Source organism: Vicia villosa, linkage group LG6, assembly GCF_029867415.1.
Source record: "Vicia villosa cultivar HV-30 ecotype Madison, WI linkage group LG6, Vvil1.0, whole genome shotgun sequence".
Lineage (NCBI taxonomy): Eukaryota > Viridiplantae > Streptophyta > Magnoliopsida > Fabales > Fabaceae > Vicia > Vicia villosa.
In genome coordinates this window covers 26,812,891-26,830,797 of record NC_081185.1, presented here as the reverse complement: position 1 = coordinate 26,830,797, position 17,907 = coordinate 26,812,891, and the positions used below count along the sequence as shown (strand labels likewise).

The 17,907-nt window shown below is 31.7% G+C and overlaps 2 protein-coding genes across 2 annotated transcripts; one reads left to right on the top strand and one right to left on the bottom strand.

Annotated features, from left to right (window-relative positions):
* Positions 1-2,177: 2,177 nt before the first annotated feature.
* Positions 2,178-4,237, top strand: LOC131611368 (heat shock 70 kDa protein 4-like). The gene is made up of 2 exons (XM_058883407.1): positions 2,178-2,444; positions 2,601-4,237. Exons 1-2 carry the CDS (start codon positions 2,225-2,227, stop codon positions 4,235-4,237), a joined length of 1,857 nt encoding a protein of 618 aa, XP_058739390.1. The 5' UTR covers positions 2,178-2,224.
* Positions 4,238-9,508: 5,271 nt separating this feature from the next.
* Positions 9,509-16,812, bottom strand: LOC131611366 (heat shock 70 kDa protein 4-like). Its single transcript, XM_058883406.1, has 3 exons — positions 16,593-16,812; positions 14,805-16,408; positions 9,509-9,535 (listed from the first exon to the last, which is right to left on the bottom strand). The coding sequence occupies exons 1-3, from the start codon at positions 16,810-16,812 to the stop codon at positions 9,509-9,511; spliced, it is 1,851 nt and encodes a 616-aa protein (XP_058739389.1).
* Between the last annotated feature and the right edge of the window lie 1,095 nt (positions 16,813-17,907).

Below are 17,907 nucleotides of genomic sequence, written 5' to 3'. Positions count from 1 at the left end.
TCAATTCTTCACGTTAACTATATAATTTGCTTAAAATTTCAACTCACTAATTCTATTAATAATGCTTCCACTATCCATTTCTTCTAAGTAAATGCTCATAGCAACTTTTTAAATTCTTTCTAACAGTACATAATAAATCAAACGAACCATATCACACTATGTAATCCTCACTACTATCCTATGATTCTTTAGTTTATATGATTCTCTCTTTTTTTTCATTTATTTTTTCTTTCTTATTTACACATTTATAAAAACTAGATTACCGACCCGTGCTCTGCACGGGTATGTTAGAAATAATTTTTTAATAATAGTTGATATTTATTTGTTATTTGCATAAAAATTATTTTATAGACCATATAGATTATATTGCAATTATACTATTAATTATTTAGAATGTATAAATTAGAAGAAAGAAAAATTAAGTAACTAAAGAATATTATTAAATATTTTTTTTAAACTACATTTGATATTGTATCTATATCTTCACATTCATCTTTAGTCACCAATATCTTCAACCTTTTTTTTGAAGTAACCCGTCATATGGTAACATTTAAACTTTTTATTGACTTTTTAAGAATTAATAATAATATATTCAGCTAACACTATTAAAAATAATATTATTATAATAATAAGAATATTATAAACTTCAAATAAGATATTTAAAATTTAAATTTCATAAAAATAATATGAATTTTTTAAAAAATTAATAAAATAAAAACTCATAGAAATAAAAATATTTTGGAATTTAAATTTACAAAAATATGAATATTATTTAATCTTTTGATTTATAATAAATAGTTAAGACAAATTTAATATATATATATATATATATATATATATATATATATATATATATATATATATATATATATATATATATATATATATATTATCATTACTATTATTTTGATTATTATTATTTTGTTTATTATTAATATTGTTATTATTATTATTATTATTTTATTTTTATATATTTATAATAATATAAATAATAAATTATAATATAAATATTATTTATATTTTTAACAATAATAATATAAATAACAAATTATTTTTAATATAAATATATACATATAAAAAAAGTTTTATCTAATGTTTTTATACTTTATAATTAGAATATATTTAGGAGTTACAAAATACTAAATAATAAAATATTATTAAAAATATAAACATTAAAATACATACACATAAAAGTATTTTATGTAATATTTTTATATTTTATAAACGGAATATATTTGAGAGTTACAAAATATTAAATAATAAAATACAGTTATTATCATTAGATGAGTAATTTGAAAGAATTTGAGTTTATGTAAAAATTAATTTATTGTTCATTAAAAATTAAATATAATTTTTATTATTATTATTATTGTTTTAATTATTAATATTATGTCAATTCAATAACTAATAGATTTCAGATTGTGGCAATAAATATATATTACTTATTATTTATATTATTATTATTATTAATGGTATTATTATTATTATTATTATTATTATTATATTTATTCTTAATGTAGGGTTAAATTAGTAAAGTTGAAATTAGGGTGTGAGGTCAAATTTTTAAAATTAATATTAGAGTTTGGGCTTAGAGTTGCTATCAGGTTGACATGTGGCTAGGGTTGCCATCATAACAACCTTACATTTATATATATTAAGATTTCAAAACTCGGCATTGTTCAGACAACAGTGAACACCCCACAAAGGGGCTTTTGACACTTCATATTTGAGCGTGACGTGAGGTGAAATCAAAGGAAAGTTTTTGTTTTTCATTCACATTTCAACCAAGGTAAAAACTTTCTTCCTCCTTTCATTCTTACCACACCTCTTAATATTTCTCAATCAGGTAACAACTTTTTTCAACACCTACCGAGTAATGTTAAATAAGTTCCTTAAGTTTTTTTTTCATTCCTAAATCAAAATAGTTAGAATGTAAATGGAATGGAACTATTAAACTCACATTTATGTTAAATTACGGGAAATTACTCTCATATATCTTGAGAGAAGTTTGAATTTTATTTCTAAACCCAGTAAATTACACTGGGTAAAAATTTCAATCCAAACCCTTTTAAGAGTAATGTTATGTTCTTCTTTTCATCCTAAGTTTTATTGTTCCATACTTGAATACTTTTTGTATACTACTATACAGAATCTATCTTCCAAAGATTGAAGTTAATTCTAATCTTCTCCACAAACGGTTTCATTCACTCGAAGTTGAAGCATAATGGCAAAAAAATACGAGGGAGTTGCTATAGGAATTGACCTAGGCACAACTTACTCATGTGTTGGAGTGTGGCAAGAGCAAAACGACCGTGTTGAAATCATTCACAATGATCAAGGAAACAAAACAACACCTTCTTGTGTTGCTTTCACTCATTCTCAAAGATTGATTGGTAATGCCGCCAAAAATCAAGCTTCCTCTAACCCAACCAACACTGTCTTTGGTAATCCGTTTATTTTTCTTCTTCACCATTGTTTACTTTTTAGCTATAATATTACCATACTGTTTTTTCTTTGTTCTGTTATGTTTATTACTATTAGTTGATATGTAAATGAAAATAGTAAATATAGGAAGTAAACTTGCCATGAATGTTTTGCAGATGCAAAGAGGTTAATTGGAAGGAAATATAGTGACTCCATTGTTCAGAATGATCTATTGTTGTGGCCATTTAAGGTTATTCAAGGTGCTAATGATAAGCCAACGATCCTTGTGAACTACAAGGGGGAGGAGAAACAATTTGTTGCTGAAGAAATATCAGCTGTGATTCTCATGCAGATGCGAGAGATTGCAGAGGCATTTTTAGAGTCACCTGTTAAGAATGCAGTCATTACTGTACCTGCTTATTTTAATGATTCACAACGTAGGGCCACTAAAGACGCAGGTGATATTGCTGGTCTTAATGTAATCCGGATAATCAATGAACCAACTGCGGCGGCTCTTGCATATGGCCTTCAAAAGAGAGCTAACTGTGTTGATCAGAGAAATGTTCTTATCTTTGACCTTGGCGGTGGAACTTTTGACGTGTCGATTCTCACAATTAAGAATAAGGACTTTGAAGTCAAGGCCACTGCCGGAGACACTCATTTAGGAGGTGAAGACTTTGACAACAGAATGGTGAATCACTTTGTGAAGGAGTTCAAGAGGAAGAACAAAGAGGATATTAGTGGAAACCCAAAAGCTTTGAGGAGGTTGAGAACCGCATGTGAGAGGGCGAAAAGGACACTTTCTTACGACCTTGAGACCACAATCGACCTAGATGTTATACATCAAGGTATTGACTTTGCTTCGTCAATCACTAGGGCCAAGTTTGAGGAATTGAATATGGACCTCTTTGAAAAATGTATACACAGTGTTAATAGTTGTCTTGCTGATGCTAAGATGGAGAAGAGTAGTATAGATGATGTTGTCCTTGTTGGTGGGTCTTCTAGGATTCCCAAAGTGAAGCAATTATTGCAGGACTTTTTCAAGGGGAAGGAATTATGCAAGAGCATCAACCCTGATGAGGCTGTTGCTTATGGAGCAGCTGTACAGGCTGCTTTGTTGAGTGAAGGCTTTAAAAATGTTCCAATCTTGGTGCTGCGTGATGTTACGCCGTTGTCACTTGGTATCTCAACATACGGAAATATTATGAGTGTGGTGATTCCTAGGAATACTTCTGTACCATTCAAGAAGACACAAGGTTATCTAACAGCTTTAGATAACCAATCTTCAGTCCCAATTAAGGTTTATGAGGGTGAAAGAGTTATTGCAACCGAGAACAACTTGCTTGGTTTGTTCGATCTCAAAGTTCCACTTGCTCCTAGGGGGCTTCCTCTCAAAGTATGCTTTACTATAGATGCAGATGGTATATTAAACGTATCGGCAGAGACAGAAACCAGCTGTTATAGAAATGATATCACTATAACGAATGAAAATGGTAGGCTATCAAGAGAACAGATTGAGAGAATGATCCAAGAGGCCGAGAATTTCAAGGTGGAAGACATGAAGTTCAAAGAGAAAGTTGAAGCAAGAAATGCTTTGGAATATTATCTCTACACTGTAAGGAAAGTAATGAAGGATGATTGTGTAAGTTCCAAGCTCAACCCTGTTGACAAAGTGAAGATCAATTCTGCAATGATAAAGGGAGAGAGCTTGATTGATGATAACAAGCAGGAGGATACGTTTATGTTTGTGGATTGTTTGAAGGAGCTTGTGAGTGTCTTTGAATCTGCTATGAACAAGGTCAACAAAAGTTAGTCAGATGAGGAAAGAAATTCCGATTCTTAATGATAGTTTTTGTTATTTGATTTGCTTCCTGATGTATAATGTCAGAGCTTCTTGTTCCGCATTTTAATCTTGTGATTGTTTGAATTAATAGACTGCTGTGATTGAAACACGCAAAAATCTATGACAGAACTGGTATTTTGATTTTAATTTTGTGTTGCTGATTGACCTTTCGAAATTGAGTCTCATATCTAATAATTCATATGGTACATGGCTATACCTTAATAGGTCTTTGATTTTGAAGGTTTTATTATTCTTGTTTGATAGGCCATGCACACAATAAAAGAAGAAATCAGTGTGTTTTGTTTTGCGTAAAACTCTTGTATAACTTTAGCATTCAAAGTTGCTGCAGAGACCAGAACAAGTTTATTTGCATGTAAACAATACTCTAGATTTTACTAGTAGCTGCATAGCTTACCATTCTATATTGATTTGACCTTGATAATAGACATTTAGTCAATATTCCAGATAACTAAATCAATATTCCATATTTCATTGTAAGAGGACATGGCTCTTTCTTTCACCCTTGCAAAAGCTTAAGACAAACAGAAGTTTGGTTGTCCTTAATGGTTGCATACTTTTTGTTTTCAATGGAGGAGAATATAGGCGAGAAAGGTCTAAAAGAGGTTGAATATACTTTTTCTTAAAAATTGGTTTTAAAACAATTTTCACAAAATAAGAATTTTTAAGAAAATTGAGTAATATATTTGGTTAGATTTTTGGAAAAGCCAAAAGCAATTCTAGAGGGTGAAAAATTGATTCTGGAGTGATTTTAAGATGTTTGGTTATTTTAAAGTAGAATTAATTCTACTAGAAGATAGAATTTGTACCTTCTGAGTTTTAACGTGATTGTGACACTGAAATTTGTTATTCAACTTACTTTTATATTATTGTATTCAAATATAAGTCAATTATGCTAAACTCAATTCTGTTAAAGTCAGATCTATCAAACTCAATTTTGTCAAAATCAATTATGTCCACCACCAATCCAAATACACATGAAATCTAGTAGCATACGCATTGAATTGATATCATGAATTACCCGATATTTAGACGATGTAATGAAATATGGATAGTGAAAATTTTGGCCAATCAATGACTTAATCAATACAAAGTTCAAATTGAACAAGGAGTTTAAATCAAATTTTTATTAATAAACAAATCAATCTAATGTAAGCGTTTACACACAAATTTAACCGCAAGAAAAATAACCGAGATAACTAAATCAATATCAAACCGAAACTTATACAACAAATAACTATAAACAGATTCTTAAAAATATGCCCTTTCTAAGAAAGTAGTAAAACCTAAACATGCAAATACACAGACAATTTAAAGGGGATAGGGAAATAGAATATTGCACCAATATTTATACTGGTTCAACGTGTTCGTCATTGGTTTGCACCTAATTTAGTCTCCATTGGCAAGCCATTGAAACTTCATAGTCTTTCATTGTTTTGACAATTTTTACAACATGTGTTTTATACAATCAAGGGATCAAATGTTGAAATCAAAAGCAAAATTAGCAACTTCAATTTGAATTTCTTCTTCTTCTTCTTCTTCTTCTTCTTCTTCTATTGTACATAACTCATGCAGCTGAAATCTCTAAGACCATCATTTAGTCTTGAGTGTCCTCTTACTTGTATCTAAGATTCGTTCCAAGCATCCATTCCACATCAATTTTTACTCGACCCTACAAGTTTTCCTAAGCTCTTCACCTATCTAAAAGGACCCGAAACTTGCAACTTTGTTTCGCAACAACCTTTACTCATTTCTACCAAAGTCTTTAATGGAGAAGAAATCCTTTTTTTCTCCTGTTTGACTGTCAATCCTGGCAACACTACACAATACCAATCTTGATCTTCAACTCAAAAGCTTCACAAACATTAACAACAAATGAATCTCCTCTATGATATATCTTACACTCCCTAAGAATGATACGCAACCAACTTATCGTAAACTTTTTGGAGTTAGATTTAATCAACCTATTCTCATGTAATATCATTGATTAGTAACATGCAATTCTAATAAGTTATTAATATTACCATACATTGCTCTCATTGCAACTCATGTCTCATTTAACGACGTGAGATCAATCATATTACCTAATAGACGATCTCTCAGCCTATTAGCTAATACGATGACATTAAAATTTGATAGTTCACATGGGTACTAAACCTAAATCCAATTCTAGAATTTAGCATATCCAGTAGATGAAAATATTACATATAGTAATGACCAATACCTTTAGAATATCATGTCATTCCTTGAAAACATGGTTTAGGTAGTTAATCCAAAACAAACGTTAAGACAAAGAATTCATCAATATCAAAGAATAATAAGAATTACATAGAATACCATGATCCTAATAAGTACATGAGCATTAGGAGAAGTACTTCTGACCCCCAAAATAAGAGATATTAGCTACATATACTCATCGTAACTTTAAAATTCAGTCCTAGAAGAAAGACATTGAAAAGCATATATTATCAAATGGGTTAAATATGTTTTTGGTCCCTATAAAATAACAAAATTTGTTTTTGGTCCCTATAAAAACAAATGACATGTTTTGGTCCCTATAAAAACAAATGACATGTTTTGGTCCCAACAAAACTATTATGCACGTAGTATTAGTCCCTACTGTTAAACCAATGTGTATTTTTGAATGATTCTTTTGGAGACATGTTAAGAATGTTTTAAAAAGTTTCTTGAAAAAAAATAACTCAAAATTTGATTTTTAAGTCGAGATTTTCACTACTTTTATCATTATTTTTTTGAAATTTAAAAAATTCATATTTAATTCTTGTCATTTTAAAAAACTCTAAAATTTGGTAAATAAATTGTTATGAAATGTAATTGGGCCTAACTCAACCTTACAAAACCGGCTTGTAGGGTGAGGATTGCCCCCACTTATAAGGACATATTCAGGCCATATATTGTCTGATGTGGGACTCTTAACACACTCCCTCACGCTCAGGACTAGACAACTAAAGCGTGGAAATAAATGGCGGGTGGCTCGATAGCAGAAACCATAGAAGGTGACCCACCGGATCTTAAACGAGGCTCTTGATACCATGTTATGAAATGCAGTTGGGCCTAACTCAACCCTACAAAACCGACTTGAAGGATGAGGATTGCCCCCACTTATAAGGACATGTTCAGGCCATATATTGTTCGATGTGGGACTCTTAACATAAATATTTCACAGTATTCTAAACGTGTATAAAAAAGTTATTCAAAAATTTAAAAATTAAATAGTAATTAAATAGTTTTTAAAAATTTAAAAAAATAGGAGGGACTAAAAATGCATGAAAAAAATTTTAGAAGGACCATTCATTGAAGAAAAATTTTTTAGGGACTAAAATTAAATATTGGTTTATTTATAGGGACGAAAAACATATTTAACCCTTATCAAATCCTTCGGCAATGCTTCCACCCTCAATCTTCATGTATTTTCCTCTCTTGTTGTGTTTTGGTAAACAATGGACTTCTCTCACTCCCTACCAAGACAACTACTATTTTACACAAAGTTAAAGATGCAGCTTTAGTAATTGGCATACTAGCATAAACATTTACATTAGATGTATTGGAAGATTTGAATGTTTACCTTTTACAGTCTCATGAAAGATGACTTGTAGAGGAGTAATCTCAGGAACCTCCTTCGAAGGTTGAGTTGTGACATTCACTTGAGCATTGGTGAATTCCTTGAAGTTTATTGGAGCAGTATGAACACCATCTCTTCCTTTTCCAATTAGGTAAGACATTGCTAAAGGGACGTTAAAACCACGATCACCAATATTTTTCAACTTCTTTTTATGAACCTCGGTGGTTCAATGGTGGGATGACCTCTGGCTAGACCATCAACCTTCTATCTAATAACCACTCATTTCATCTTCACACCATGCATTTTTACAACAAAATTATCCTCCAAGGAATTTTTCTTTTCTTTCTCAATACTTTTCTTATCCTTTATTGAGGTATTGGTACCTTGCCTAGTTCTTACCATTTTCGCGAGTGATCTTGGTAGTAGATGAATACACGGTATTAGGATTAGAGAGATGAGTCGAGAGAGCATAAACAATGACGAGTGATGGAAACATATGAAGCGCGAATGAATAACATTAGTGAACTTTTTTTAATATGAAGCAGTTTAGCCTTTTCATTGGTAAAGACGAGTTTCAGGGCATGTTTCTTGAAATTGGTGGAATTTAGATAAAACATTTCGACCCAATTACTCTCTTGTCACCATAGCATTAATTGCTATAGATTGTCAATTATGCATAGACCTAGGGAATTCCTTAATGTTTCAAAATTTGAAGAATCTAAGGCCTTTGTAAAAAAACGTCAGCTAGCTATTTTTTCAGTTGACACATGATCCAGAGTAATAATCTTATCTTCCATAAGTTCTTGAATAATATGATGTTGTATATCAATATGTTTGGTACGACTATGCTGAATTGAATTCTTGGAAATGTTTATGGCACTCATGTTGTCCTAGTATAATGTTATAACATCTTATGTGACATCTTACTCTTTCAACATCTACATCAATAAGCGATGGGTACAACTGCTTCCGTCAATAATGTATTAAACTTTAACGGTGGACAAGGAGACGCTATTCAGCTTTTGTTGAATCAGAAAATGAGGTTGTTTCCTAAAAAGAAACATCCACCTAAGGTGATGTTTTTATCTTTGGCAGTAACTGCTCTATCAGTATCAAAATATCCTACTAGAATAGAGTTGGTATCATAGGAGTACATGATCCTATAATCATAAGTTATATTTATGTATTTTATGATCTTTTTTACTTGCATGAGATGACTCACTTTGCGATTAGCTTGATAAAAAAGCATGCAAACAATAGAGAAAGTGGTGTCTAGGCAACTAGAAGTGAGATATAACAGTCGTACTTCAATAGATGCTTTGATTCACATTCACTCTTTGATCATCTTTAGTGAGTTTAACATTTGTGGCAGCAAGAGTGCATTTGTGCCTTGCATTATCAAGACAAAACTTCTTTAGCATATTTTTTTTAGGATAGAAAGATGTCATCTTTTATTTGGTTAACTTGGAAACCAAATAAGTAGGTAAGTTCACCTACCAATCTCATTTCAAACTCTGATTGTATTTGTTACTCCCTCCGTCTCATAATAAGTGTCTCATTTGCACTTTTTCTATGTCTCAAAATAAATGTCTCTTTAGAATACCAATACAACATTTATTATTTTTTCTACTACTATACCCCTATTTATTAACTTTCACATTTTTCAACTACTCCACTACCTATAATAAATAAGGGTATTTTAGTAAATGATACTAATTTTATCATTAAAATCAACACATCTAATCATTTTCTTAAAAACCGTGCAGAGCTCAAATGAGACACTTATTATGAGACGTAGGGAGTAGATAAAATATTCTACCATCCTTCTTGACATCCCACCAAGCACTATATTGTACATATTGATTTGAGCTATAATGAGTTTTCCTTCTTATTCATTGACAAATAAATTGTTGTCAATTCCTCAATCTGGAGCTTGTTTCAACCCATAAAGGGTCTTCTTAAGTTTTCAGACATGATCTGGTGAACTAGGATTAATGAACCCTTTGGGTTATTAAACATATACTTCTTCATTCTAAACTCCATTAAGAAAATAACTGTTAACATCCATCAGATACCTTGAATTTCAGAAGGCATGATATTCTTAGTAATAATCTTATAGCTTCTAAGCAGGCAACATGAGCAAAGGTTTCATCAAAATCTACTCCATATATTTGAGTGTGCCCTTGAGCTACTAGATAAGCCTTTTGTATCAATACCATTTTTATCTAACTTATTTTTATAGATCCACTTGGTTCCATTAATGTTGGCGGAGTTGGGTCTGGGTATCAACTCCCAAACTTTGTTTCTTTGAAATCGAACAATTTCTTCTGGCATTGCATTTACCTGATATTCATCCTTTAATGCTTCTTTGACATTCTTGGGTTCAATTTTGGAGATAAACATATGTTAGTAATTATTTCTTTGTATTTGGTGATGATTCTTTCATTGAGATGCTAATCACAATTTCTATTAGATGATACTTCTGAATTCTTGTGGATGGTCCTTTGTTAGTAGGAACCTCGGCTTCTACATCTTCTGAGTCTTCATCTTCGGGCATTAGAATGGTTTTGATACCTTTGCTAGGGATATCTGGTGTTATATTTTGCTCAGAACTAGTAATTCCCTCTTCTTCTTCACTAACTTCATCATGTTCTCTTTCATCTACGACCACACTCATAGACTCCGTCATAGACTTAGTGCAATTATTGTACACTGGGTATGCCCTACTATTAATAGAGTATCCCAAGAAAATTCACTCATCACTTTTAGGATCCAACTTGCGTCTTTGCTCTCCATCAACAAAAATGCAACAATTGCTACTAAATACATGAATATACTTAACATTTGGCTTTCTTCCTTTCAACAATTCATATTGATAAACTTTGGCTCCTAGTAGCATAGTTACTAGGTTGTGAATGTGACGTGTTGTTTTCATGGCTTCTACCCATAAATGATAAAGAAGATTTTTTGCATGAAGCATGACACTAGATATATCTTGAAGTGTTCAATTCTTATGTTCAACAACTCCATTTTATTGAGGAGTGGTGGAGGCAGAGAACTCGTGAGAAATTCCTTCAGAGAAGCTAAATTCAAAGAAACTATAGTACTCAATTCCCTTCCATGATCACTACGAATTCAAACTGTCTTTCCAATTTATTTCCCTTTCTGACATTGCAATCGTTGGTGTATAATTTAAAACATTATGAAAGCATCAAATTTTTCTCGAAGAAAATAAACCCCAAGTGTACCTTGAGAAGTCATCAACACACACAAATACATATCTTATTCCACCCTTTTTTTTACTTGCATGGATCTCATTAGATCCATGTGTAGTAACTCAAGAAATCTGGAGAGGGTAAGATGTTGTACCTTTTATGTAACGTTATTTACCTATCTACTGTCTTAAGGATCCTAATTTGTTGTGATTCAGTGTCACCAAGAATGGCCTCAGGTGTGATCTCATGGTTACCACGTTGTAGTACTTCCAGATAAGTATCAACTCGTGATGGTGCACTTTGGTGGTTTTTTACTATACATAGAAGTCTTTCGTTGAGGAAACTCTTGTTTGGTTGTTGCACCCTACTATAGATGCTGGTGTAAACCTTAATGTCCAATGGTTTTATTAGAACTTGGTAGTTATATTGAATTATCTATTACTAGTAATAAGGAAATTCTTCATTATGTTTGTTTTTCCAAAGTAATAAAGTTTATAGAATAGATAGTTCAATTAATGAAATATTGAGTGTGACTTAATCATGATATCTCATTAAACGTAAGGATTATTCGTAAAGTATCTATACTCAAGATTTATTCTAAAAAGAGATATTATTAAAGCATTGAAACTATTATATGGATAGACTGGTGATCACATCTCATGGTTTATGGATGTTGAGTTACCAAGTCCTCACATATATATAAATATTAGAAGTAATATTTATACTGAATTGAACCTCCATGAGAATAATACATATAATGTTATGCCAGTTTCTCAAGTTGTTCTCGTGGTAATAGTGGTGTATATCATCCTTCCACCTGAAGCCAATGTAGACCCTATATGTGGAGTCTAATATTTTATTGTTGACCAGACATTTTCTGTAACAGGATGACCATAAAGATGGTTGATGAGTACTCCATAAATCATGTTGAGGGACATGAGTGACTTAGGTGGAACTTTCCCATCGTGTGTAACCAAATAAATGTCTAATGGTCTAATATTGAATTGGACAAGGGTCATACGGTCTATGTTTTTTGTTTAATATAGACATGATGGAAAAAGGGCAATTGTACACATAAAGGTTTTGTTATATCACATGTCTATTTCGTGACTTGGGTAGCCGCTCACTGTATATTATATTTAATGTGTGATATGATATAATTGTCAACGTCACAAGAACCTACATGGTCGCACACATAAGGACAAAATGATGAGATAAGATAAATAAGTGAAGCTTATTCAATTGTATGATGTTGCAATGCAGTAATGTTAATTAGAGAAACACAATACACTATAAGGTATGATGTGCTTAAGTGAAATATGAAACATTATATGATATGGTGTTCTTAAGTGAAATAAGGAACATCATAAGGTACAATGTACTTAAGTAAAACACGGAACACCATAAGGTATAACGCACTTAAGTTAAATACAATACATAGTAAGGTATGATGTTCTTGGTGGACTTGTTCAGCTTGCAAATAGAACTCTTGTATTGAAGTATTATATGCTTGACCGAATTCAATTTGTGAAACTCTAGTTGTACTCTCTCTCTCTCTCTCTCTCTCTCTCCCTCTCTCTCTCTCTCTCTCTCTTTTAAATTCTTCATTCAGAACAACTAGCATAGCGATTGAAGACACTCTGTTCATGAAGACTAAGTAGAGGTGTTATTATTCATTTCTCACTCATTATCATTCTCTCAATTCTGCATCAATAGTTAATTGGCACAAGATGTAACCATTCCAGCCCTGTTCATGTCCATTCGTAAGGATCAACTTAAGGAAATTTTTGTGTTTTTCGATGCATTTTTTAATTGTGATTTGCCTTCAATTGATGCTTGTCATGAGCATGTTAGCGCCTTGCATCTTGAGCTTGGCATGGAGTTGTTGGATGTTTATAGACATTTTATTGCTCCGAGCATATCAATTGTGATAAAGATAGAGGTTGTTTTGATGTTTTGCCTTAGAGTAGTTTTTTAAATAATCGAGTGGAGATAGGACCTAAAAAGTTTCCCATCCAACCGATACAAAGGTCAAGATCTAGATAAAAGAAACGTTCAGAAAAGTCTTTAGGACCGGACCACCCGCGTTAGCAGGAAGTGGCTCTTCGGATGTGAGTGCAAGGACTAGTGTGACAACATTGGTCGTAGGGACGACATTGCGATGACCGACGAATCGAGTTACTTTGGAAGCTATCGTTGTTGACAATTATAGAAGTTAATGATGATCAAATCAATTAACATGATCAATTGCAATGTTACAACAGAGGGTATCAGAGGTCCGACATGAAGTTTCGTGAGAATCAAGAGACAATTTTCAAGTGCAGAACATGAAATTAATGGTAGGTTGGAGAAGTCTGCCATGGATGGCCTTTGCATGGTGGTGGAAGTCTTTAGTTGATAGAAAGAAGGTGTACATGCAAGATTATCACTCCAAAACTCTCGTTAATAAAGTTAGGGAGAAGGATTTTGCAAGTGTGTATCTTGATGTTATGTGAAGTCATGCTTAAATATGATCAACGATTATTATGACTGCACTCAGTGAACACGACACTCCTTAAGAAAACCGTTGAATAAAATCAAATGAAAGAGATGGACGCAATGTCTATTAGTTTGAATGAGTCAAGTTTTAGATTGGACATTTATATTGAACCAATTTCATTGGACCCTTTGACCAATGAAAAATTAAAATATAAAAAAAATATTTTGCGGTTACTTCATAGTCTTTAGAGTGTAAACTAAAGTGGTTATCATATAAATCTCAAATTTGTTAGACAAAAATTGAAACGCTTTACACTTATTATTAATCTAAGGTGAATTCTTATCTACCCAACTCAAAAAGTTGGGTAAGATTACCTCCTAGGTAAAATGTCTTGAAAACAACAATCAATTGTAATATTTAATAAATAATTAATTGTGTTAAAATTAGATGGCATCATATAATTGGTTGAATGTACACTACCCAACTTTTTGTGATGGGTAGAGAAGTTGTCCCCTTAATCTAAAATATAAAGTTAAGTCAATTTCTTAATTTATTAATGTTATTTATTTTCGTGATAGATTATAAGTCATTTTATCAATTTTACACAAATTAAAAAATATAGTAAATCTATGAGATAGAGAAAAATCATGAGTAATCTTAAAATTAATTTAATTTAATTTTTGAAGTAGTTGATTTATAAATATTAACTTGTATACGTAAATATAAATAAATAATGTTTTCAATTAAACCCTTTTGATTTTAATATTAAAATATAACACAACACCGAATAATTGGATTATATATATATATATATATATATATATATATATATATATATATATATATATATATATATATATATATATATATATATATATATATATATATATATATATATATATATATATATATATATATATATATATATATATATATATAAACTAAATATTAAAGTATAAGCTCAAATTGAGTACTCATTGGGCAGGACCATATACAAAATCGAAATTCCAAGAGTGCAATAGAAAAATATCAAAAATATGAAATCTCAACTGAATATCATATCAATAACAAGAGATATATAACATAGTCAACTGTCAAAATATGCAATCACGAAACAAAATAAAAGCAGCTCCACAATAAAAGACAAGATACAAAGCAAATAAGAAAACAATTAGGAGAACTAATTAAAATCTAAATCAGTTACTTTTATCAACCTACCCATTTTTTAATGTGCCCAAAAGCAGATTCAGAGATGCTCTCAAGCTCCTTCAATATGTCCACAAACACATATGTTTCTTCCTTCTTGTCACCATCAAGCAAATTTTCACATTTTGTTATCACAGAAGTGATCTCATTTTCCCTTTCTGTGGAAATCAAAAAACTCTTATCCTTCATAACTTTTTTCACGTTGTAAACATAGTCATCCAAAGCATTTATTGCCTCAACTTTCTTCTTGAACTTCATGTCTTCAGCCTTGAAGTCCTCAGCTTCTTGAATCATTCTCCGAATTTCATCCGTTGATAGTCTTCCGTTTTCATTAGTTATCGTAATATCTTTCTTATTCCCAGACGTTACATCCTCACACGAGACATTCAAAATACCATCAGCATCTATTGCAAAACATACTTTGTGAGGAAGGCCTCGAGGTGCAGGAGGAACGGAGATCCTAAAAAAACCCAACAACTTGTTCTCACTGGCTATTAATCTCTCACCCTCATAAACTTCATTCAGGACAGAAGTTTGGTTATCTTTACAAGTAACATACTGTTTTGTCTTCTTGACAGGAAAGGAAGTGTTCCTTGGTATCACGATATCCATGATATCTCCATGTATTGAAGTACCAAGAGACAGAGGTATAACATCTTGCAGCGTCAAATTCGGAACAGTCTTAATGCCTCCACTCAACAAAGCAGCCTGGACAGCAGCACCATAAGCAACAGCCTCATCAGGGTTGATGCTTTTAAAAATATCCTTACCTATGAAAAAGCTTTGCAATAGATTCTGCACTTTGGGAATCCTAGAAGAGCCACCAACAAGTACAACATCATCAATGCTATTTTTGTCCATCTTAGCATCACTAAAACAACTCTTAACAGTCTCCATACACTTTTCAAAGAGGTCCATGTTCAGTTGCTCAAACTTGGCCCGAGTAATTGATGAACAGAAGTCCATACCTTGATATAAAGCATCTATGTCAATTGTGGCCTCAGTATCATATGAAAGTGTCCTCTTTACCCTCTCGCACGCAGTTCGCAACCTCCTTAAGGCTTTTGAATTTCCACTAATATCAACTTTGTTTTTCCTCTTCAACTCATTCACAAAATGATTCACCATTCGATTATCAAAGTCCTCTCCTCCAAGGTGAGTATCTCCGGCAGTGGCCTTGACTACAAAGGCATTATTTTTAATCGTAGCGAGAGACACATCAAATGTTCCACCACCAAGATCAAAGATGAAAATATTTCTCTCTTCAACACAGTTAGCTCTCTTTTGAAGGCCATATGCAAGGGCAGCAGCAGTAGGTTCGTTGATTATCCGTATCACATTGAGGCCGGCAATATCACCCGCATCCTTGGTGGCTCTTCGCTGTGTATCATTAAAATAAGCAGGTACGGTAATCACTGCATTCTTAACAGGTGACTCCAAAAATGCCCCAGCAATTTCTCGCATCTTTGAGAGAATCATGGCTGATATTTCCTCGGCAACAAAGTACTTTTCTTCACCCTTGTAATTCACAACGATCTTCGGCCTCTCATCATCCCCGGCAATGACCTTAAAGGGCCACAACTGTAGATCATTTTGAATAACAGAATCACTATATTTCCTTCCAATCAACCTCTTAGCATCTAAAAAAATAATGATAATTAATTTGTGGTCTAATATAAAAATAAAAAACAAAAAAACAACAAAATATATTTAACCCTAATAGTAAATATATCTAACCCTAATATAAAAAAGAATATGCAAAATATACTAAACCCTAATAAGTAAAAAATAAAGAATGGTGGAGCAGAATAATAAATGAATTACCAAAGACAGTGTTGGCTGGGTTAGAGGAAGCTTGATTTTTGGCAGCATTACCAGTCAATCTTTGAGTGTTGGTAAAAGCAACACAAGAAGGTGTTGTTCTGTTTCCTTGATCATTGTGTATAATCTCAACACGATTGTTTTGCTCCTGCCATACTCCAACACATGAGTAAGTAGTGCCTAGGTCAATTCCTATAGCAACTCCTTCGTACTTTTTTGCCATTCTCTTTCAAGCTAATGAAACAGTTTGTACAGAAAATTTGAGTTGAATTCAAATTGTGAAGAAATATATTAGGATTGCCTACATATATGGAAACTTTGAAGTGAAAGCCTTTATTAACTAAGTATTTTGATTGAGTCGTAATTAGTACTTTTTCAATTTTAAAATTATGAGTAAAATTCAACACAATTTACGGCCAGCCAGCTTAATTCAGTTTATCATGGTTAACCAATTTGATTTTAGTTCATTTAAATATAATACGCCTACTTTTAGAATATCATTATTATTTATGGACTTGATTTTAAAAATAACAGTAATAAATCTAAAAAGTATTTATGCTATCTTCGATTGTTTAGAATATGATGATGGAATAGAGCAGAATAAAATCAAATAAGATTATGTTTTATTGGTTGGATTGATTAAAAAAATTGTGAAAACGAACTCATTTAATATAATGCATTTCATCCTATTTTATCACTTTTTATTTTTGTACTTTTTAATTTGTATCGAATGACAAAATTGCTCGATTCTATTGTAAAATACTGAGTCTGTTTGATAAGACCGGTTTATGAGTTTATCGGTTATAGTTTATAAGCTCAAATGATTTTTTAAACCTGTTTGGTAACCGTCATTTTACCACGAGTTTATAGTTTATTTTACTAGTTTATAGCTTATTTTCAGACGCTATTTCAAATAGCGCTTTAGTTTATAGCTTATCATTTTTTTTAATCCTTATTATTTTAATAAAAATCCGCTTTTATTTTTATAATTTATTTTAATTTAATATAAAATAATTATGTATTAAATATTTTTTATGTCATTTAACATTTATAAGTTAGTTGAACCGCTAGTTTTACAAACACTTCAATTAACTTATCAGAACCATCAATTATAAGCTATAAACTATCAGTCATCAGCTGTCAGACATAAACTATAAGCTATAAGTTGTAAACTAGCTTATAAGTCAACCGTTATTTTAATAAACAATTTCTAACTAGGGTTGGCAACGGGTCAGGTCAGGTGCAGATTTCACACTACCCAAACCCGCACTCGAAATAGACATCCGAACCCAAACCCAAATGTTGTTCGGGTGACAAA